Source organism: Aedes albopictus, chromosome 1 (genome assembly GCF_035046485.1).
Source record: "Aedes albopictus strain Foshan chromosome 1, AalbF5, whole genome shotgun sequence".
Taxonomy (NCBI): Eukaryota; Metazoa; Arthropoda; class Insecta; order Diptera; family Culicidae; genus Aedes; species Aedes albopictus.
The window spans coordinates 179,474,370-179,481,713 of NC_085136.1; the positions used below are offsets into that span (position 1 = coordinate 179,474,370).

At 43.4% G+C, this 7,344-nt stretch overlaps 1 protein-coding gene across 1 annotated transcript; it reads left to right on the forward strand.

Moving 5' to 3' along the window:
• The first annotated feature begins 5,038 nt into the window (after nucleotides 1-5,038).
• Nucleotides 5,039-6,649, forward strand: LOC115269235 (uncharacterized). Its single transcript, XM_029877774.2, has 2 exons — nucleotides 5,039-6,066; nucleotides 6,124-6,649. Exons 1-2 carry the CDS (start codon nucleotides 5,178-5,180, stop codon nucleotides 6,396-6,398), a joined length of 1,164 nt encoding a protein of 387 aa, XP_029733634.2. The 5' UTR covers nucleotides 5,039-5,177; the 3' UTR covers nucleotides 6,399-6,649.
• Nucleotides 6,650-7,344: the final 695 nt, after the last annotated feature.

The following is a 7,344-nucleotide window of genomic DNA, read 5'->3' on the forward strand; positions in this document are numbered from 1 at the left end:
GAAAAATTCAAAAATTTGTGGACCTCCTTCCCCAAGAGGGGACCAAAGGGAAAAATGCAAAAATTTGAAAATTATCGGAACCTTCTCTCCCAAAGGGGACCAAAGGGAAAAATAAAAAAATAAAAAATTTGAGGACCCCTTTTCTCCAAGGGGGGATTGAAGGGAAAAATTTGAAAATTTGCGGACCCCCTTCTCATATGGGGGGCCAAAGGGAAAAATTCAAAAATTTGAAAATTTGCGGATCCTCTTCCACCAAGGGAGGACCAAAGGGAAAGATTTAAAAATTTGCGAATCTACTTCCCCCAAAATTCAAATTTGAAAATTTGCGGAACCTCCTCCCCCAAGGGGGACCAAAGGGAAAAATTAAAAAAAAATAAGATTTGCGAATCCCATCCTTGGAGATTCCTTTTCTCCAAGGGGGGATTAATGGGAAAAATTCAAAAATTTCCGTTTTCCCTTCCCCCAAGGGGGCACCAAAGGGGAAAATTCAATCATTTATAAATTTACGGATCCCCTTCCTCCAAGGGGGGACCTAGGGGGAAAATTCAAAAATTTGCGAACCCCCTTCCCCCAAGAGAGGACCAAAGGAAAAATTTTTAAATTTATAAAATTTGCGGACCACCTTCCCCCAAGAGTGGACTAAAGGGAAAAATTCACAAAATTGAAAATTTGTGGACCTCCTTCCCCCGAGGGGGAACCAAAGGGAAAAATTTAAAAAAAATTAAAATTTGCGGACCCCCTATCCCCAAGAGGTGACTTAGGACCCCTTCCTCCAAGGGGGAAACAAAGGGGAAAATTCAAAAATTTGAAAATTTACGGATCCCCATTCCCCAAGGAGGGACCAAAGTGAAAAATTCAAAAATATGAAAATTTACGGACCCCCCTCCCCCAAAAGGGGACCAAGGAAAATAATTAAAAAAAGAAAATTTGCGGACTCCCTTCCCTAAAGGTCCCCCCTTGGGAAAATTCTAAAATTTGAAAATTTGCGTACCCTTTTCCCCCAAGGAGGGGCCAAAGGGAAACATTCAAAAATTTGGGAAAAAGGGGAAAAAATCAAAATAATTGAAAATTTGCGGACCCCCCTCCTCCAAGGGCGGAACAAAGGGGAAATTCAAAAATTTGAAAATTTACAGTCCCACTTTCCCCAAGGGGGGACCAAAGGGAAAAATGCAAAAATTTGAAAATTTGTACAAGTAGGTTGACAGGATCCCTATCTCATCACAAAGCCCTCTTTGCAGTCGTTTTAAAGTGTTTTCTCCTTCGCCCGCGTGGTTCTTTTTACGCTTATTAATTAGTTAGTTGTTAATAAGTGCATAGTTTAGTGCTGAAGGTGATCGCACTTTGCGAAGGGAGCGTAGAACGGCAGTTAAGCTGGAACGAATTCAATACCGTATTGCCCTCGACTGTATGCACTCAACGCATAATGCGAGCCTGGAGGTCCTGGCAGGGGTGAAACCTCTCCAGAATCGCTTCTGGGAGCTCTCGTTAAGATTGCTTATCAAGTTTTGAGTGAGCAACACACTTCCCTAATAAACCAATACCATACACGAACCGTAATGCAGACGTTTCAACAATACCGCTACTGTTCGAACTGTATCCCGAATGGGTGGTTAAGCACATCTTAAGGTTATCGTTTATGCGGGTTGTTATTGAAAACTTCGAAGAAATGCTTAGTCTGAACACTCAGTCAAAATTCATGAGAATCTATCTTTTCTACATGTCATCTGGTATAAGCCTCCCAGGTTATAATCCTCCTCGTGTACACTTCACCAATGACAGTTCCTCTTTTTTTTTTCTAAACCATAGGGGGTTAATCTGCTCAACAGACACCCTAACAGGAAGGTTAGGGTAGTGTGAGCCTGAGGCCGTCTTCTACAACAAAAGTATTGATTCAGAGAGGGGCTAGTGCACATCGCACCCTCAAGGTTAGCTGCGTAGCCTAGCAGCAACGAACATCGAAGACTCGCTCTGGAGAGTCCGTCACGGTAACATGCTGGCACTTAGCCAGTTTTCCGAGTGGTCCTCGCCACTCTCTTTGTCCTCGGAAGGCGGGCAAGGTCAACCCCGCCCGCGCCCAACTGCTTTGCAGACATCAAGAAATAATGTCCACGTGCAACCCGATCTGACCTGCTGAAGGCAAGGGTATCACTACCCTTCAGGCCCTATCAGCTGCACCAGAAGGTTGCTGACAGTAGGGTTTCCACCTGCCCCGACCCATGCCGGGGACCCCTTTCCAACCGCGGGCTCGGATTCAACCCAGTAGACCGACACCACGACACCACCGCTACCGTGACTTCCTCTCCGCGGCCACTTAATCGCTGTAAGGGTCGATCTCGGCCGCAGGGCACCGGTATGACCTACGAAGCCGACTTCGAACTCCTGGACAACCTCTGGACTAGCCATTCTCCGAGTCCGCGCGCCACCTCCTCTGTAGCTCCCAGACGATATGGGTGATAGCTGTTGAAACGGCGTTCCAGCCAAACTCATCCCTACACATCCTCTGGACCAAATTGTCCGGAGTTGTGTCCTCCCCGCATGTGGCATGCTTGCCACATGGTCACGCATTGTGCGAAAACGCGGGCACACGAACAAAACGTGCTCCGCGCTTTCCTCTAAACCATTGCACACTGGGCATTCGGGAGAATCCGCATGCCCGAAACGGTGTAGATACTGTCGAAAGCACGGGGCTGCTCACTTCAATAATAATATTTAATATGAGTATTAATGCAATTAAATATATTTAATTTTATAGCATTTTGTAGATGCTATAATAAATGTCAGTGAACTGAAATTTCAATCATAGCAAACTCAGACCATTTTTTCCTTTATTTATTTATTTGGTTGTCAACGGAAAAAGTTCAAATCTCGGTTCAAATGCATTTTACGATTCAGTGTTTTCTTGCTATTTAATGAATATTTTCTCTACAGAGTTCTTTCAAAATATGTTTGCACAACAGTGCCGGCTTCAACTTCTTACTGGATGTAACAATAATGGCTTAGTGAAGCAAAATCGTTCATCAACTTGCTAGGAGTGGCTCTTCCTCCTCTTGCATGAAGTTTGATCAGCCCACGGGTCAGCCCCATAATTGCCCCAAAAGTTTATGTAGTTAATAAACGACCGTGTAAATAAACGACTTGTGGTACTCATCCAGTTGACGTCTCGACTAATAATGATAATTCCAAGACCTCGGCCTACTTATTGATGTGCTAAACTACCACATCTCCTTTTCTTTAACAGCATATCAAGTTTAGCAGACATTGGCGTTTATTAGAGACGTGAAGCCTACATTTTTTATGCTTTTGCGCTTCTAGTAGTGTTTATATTAGAAATATCTTTCCAAGGCAACGCCGTCACTAATAGAATCACATGGATATCCGATAGATATGACTTGAATAAGCGCGATATTCTTACATGAGAGAGACTTTGGATTCGAAACCGACCTTCGTCCATTAACCGCAATCTTTGCCGATATTACTTCCTCTCCGTTGTATTTTGAGATGGGTGCTTAGACTACAAACGTTCGAATCTAGAGTTTTAAATATGGCCGGAAAGCAAAACGTAGCAGATCTATCTCGTTTCGAGAATCGCCTTACTCAACGGAAACCCCTGTTCCTGAGGCAAACTTGGAAATCTTGTGGACCTCCCCTTCCGGAAGCCGTACTGGTTACTCGAAAGACCATTTTCGCCCTCAGAGAACCGCAACATTCTATTGAGGATGATCTTTTCGAGCACCTTCCCCGCCGTGTCAATCAAGCATATTGGTCTATATGCCGACGGGTCTCCGGGTGGTTTCCCCGCCTTTGGCAATAGTACCAGGCTCTGCCTCTTCCAAGCTTCTGGGAAAACTCCCTCGTCCAGGCATTTCTGCATAGCAGACCTGAACGTCTCGGGAGCCTCTGCAATGGCTACTTTTAAGGCCAGGTTCGGAACTCCGTCCGGACCTGGGGCCTTACCTACGCTAAGGGACTACCCCCGCAAGTTCCACATCGCACAGTGTTTTATTTTGCCGATTTCGTGCGCTTTTTTAATAACGTTTCAACCGATGATTTTAGCGATATAGTTTCTTCGGAGAAGTTTCTACATTGGACAAGGCGCATCTTTTGACATAAAGAGTTGAATGATCAATCCACCTATAAGTGTGATGAAAAAAATATTTTTTCAAAAAATGCAGATAGACGTTTGATGTCTTCGGCAAAGTTGTGCAAAATGCAATTTTGAACAATTTTGTCAAAGACGCCATAATGCTGAATCTCATACTTTACGACATATATTGCGTTGTATGTGCATGACACCTAGAAATCATATTTTTCATCACTTTTAGACGGGATTTTTGAGATTTTTTGCGTCTTCTGCAAAGTTGTTTGGAATGTAAAAATACATGTTTTTGCTGAATATCGAAAAACGCTAGCTTTTGAAATAACAAAGTGTTGAAGATCGAAGTAATCAAGTACCCCGTACGCTATCCTAGTTACCCGATCAATACATTACCCTAGCAACCTGGTTGTTGACGAGTGTCAACAAGTGAAAATTTCTATTCATTCTCTGTTAAACCTCCGTCCTGTGAAGACCTAAATATAAGTTGTTCTTAGTTCAACCACTGCGTTAGTTTCTACCTTCAAGAGGTTATGGGCGACACACGTAGAGAGCTGGTGCACGGAATCCCACAGTTCACCGGAACTGGATTCGAGAACTGGAAGTTTAGAGTCGAGAAACTGCTGAAGTCGGCCGGATTGCTGGACGCGGTCAAGAAGGATGCGCCAACCGTTGCAGCCGAATTAGCAAAGTTTCAAGAGATGGACGGGAAGGCAGTGAACCTGATCATTTCCTTCATTCAAGACGATTTGTTGGATCTGATCCGGGAGAAGGAAACGGCCAAGGACATTTGGGCGACGTTGGAAGGTGTCTACGCCAAGAAGTCGGTTTCGTCGCAAACGCTCATACGCAAGCAACTCGCGAAGCTCAAGATGGCGGAAGATTCGTCGATCATCTGAAGACGTTCGATGAACTCATCCGGAAACTCAAGTCAGCGGGAGCGAAACTTGAAGAAGGCGATTTGGTTTCACAGCTGTTCGTCACTCTTCCGAAATCCTACGATCCGTTTGTGACGGCTTTGGAAAACCTGGACGAAGACAAACTGACCCTGGATCCCGTAAGAGAAAGGCTGTTGGCAGAAGATATGAAGAAGAGTGACCGCATGACCGATGTGCACAAGGACGATCCATTAGCGTTTGCTGGGAACATTCGAAAGCCGTGGAATGAACAACGAAAGGAGTCATGGAAGTTCCGAGGGAAATGTCATCGATGTCAAAAGACGGGGCACAAGGCGAAGGACTGCAGGAACGATCCAGAAGAAGATGAAGCAGAAGCAAACACAGCGAGCGGCAGAAAGGCGGTTGTGTTCATGAGCGGAAAGTGCAAGGAGAACTGCAGCCGGAGAAAAATTACCTTCAAGCTGGACTCCGGTGCTAGCAATCATCTAGTGAATCGGAAGGAGTATTTCGTTCGATTGAAAAAAAAATTGAAGCATCCAGTCAATATTGCTGTGGCGAAGGACGATGAATCGATTACCGCGTGGCACAAAGGACAAATCGTAGGAATCAATAGCCAAGGAGTTGAGTGCCGCATAGATGACGTTCTGTATGTGCCTGATGTAAGAGCAAATCTGCTTTCCGTGAAGAAGATGGCCGAAGCTGGAGTTAACGTTTCTTTCGGGGCATTGGCAGCTGAGATGAAATACGACGGCGATATCATTGGTGTGTGCCCTGTGAGAGGCAATTTCTACGAGCTGGATATCTACCAGGAACAGGCGGCTGCGAATTTGTGCGATCAAGCTCGAGGCATTGAAGGATCTTCGGAAAAGACGAATCAACCTGCTACCGGAAGACTTGAGCAAGAGGGGGAGAGACCAGATGAGAACAGCGACGGCCAAGAAAGCTTCTGTGACGATGGAGAAATTTTATACGATGCTCAAGACATTCCGAACGCGCTCCCTTCGCAACTTGAACATGGTCGATACCTCGATATGGTGACCATGAGGCGCAGCGAATGGGAGCGCATGTTTCCCGGTAAGTTACGACATACTTTGAATGAGGACCCTTTTACTGCATATACATTCCCCGTAGATCGACATTCGGAGATACCACGAACAAAGCACGTGCTGGCCGGTGCAAACAGTGCTGTTGCGAGACGTTCAGGATCGCAGTTTCGTCCCCGAGATGCGTCAATACCATTCGATACGATTGCTGGCCACCCCGATGAAGCACCATGGATGATGACGAATTCGAACGGCGTCTGGAAGGTGGAGATGCACCCGCCTGATATTGAACCACGACAGTCAAAGCAAGTGGTCCGGCCAAAGCATCGGAAACTGACGAAGCGTAAGGGATCGACTGATTGAGAGGGGGTGTTGAAGATCGAAGTAATCAAGTACCCCGTACGCTATCCTAGTTACCCGATCAATACATTACCCTAGTAACCTGGTTGTTGACGAGTGTCAACAAGTGAAAATTTCTATTCATTCTCTGTTAAACCTCCGTCCTGTGAAGACCTAAATATAAGTTGTTCTTAGTTCAACCACTGCGTTAGTTTCTACCTTCAAGACAAAGTTGTTTACAAATTCCTTATTTTTAAAAGGTAACTTTGAACTCGTGTCACTTTTTTCGGCGCAAAATGGCGCAGAGAACAGTTTCGAATAATGAAACAACTATATTTCTACTATATCAAAATGGATTAAACTTTTGTATACAAGTGTATTCTTTATGTGTTATGGTAAAAAAACAAACAGTAATCAAAAATTGAAATTATATAATAACTTCTTCATTTATCGAGATAGAATGTTGCAATGCTCAGCAAAATCGTGTATTTTTATATGCTCAACAACTTTGCAGAACATGCAAATAATGTAAAAATTATGGATTAAAAGTTATGATAAAAATCAACTTCAGAGTGGTTTTTAAATATATTTTTTTTATAATTCGTTAAAATAATCATAGCTTTTCACCAAGATTTTCTACATTTTTTTCATGTTCTAGAAAGTTGTTGAGCATATAAAAATACACAATTTTGCTGAACATTGAGACATGCTATCTCGTGAAATGAAGAAGTTATTAAATAATTTCATTATTTCATAATTGTTTGTTTATTTACCATAACACATAAAGAATACACTTGTATACAAAAGTTTAATCCATTTTAATATAGTAGAAATATAGTTGTTTCATTATTCGAAACTGTTCTCTGCGCCATTTTGCGCCGAAAAAAGTAACACGAGTTCAAAGTTACCCTATAAAAATCAGTAATTTGTAAATAACTTTGCTATTTCAAAAGCTAGCGTTTTTCGATGT

Bases quoted from the DNA above. Each gene is read 5' to 3' on its own strand.
- LOC115269235 (XM_029877774.2), top strand. From the start codon at position 5,178: ATGAAGAAGAGTGACCGCATGACCGATGTGCACAAGGACGATCCATTA. The intron at 6,067-6,123 runs GTAAGTTACGAC...CATTCCCCGTAG, and splicing joins ATGGGAGCGCATGTTTCCCG to ATCGACATTCGGAGATACCA.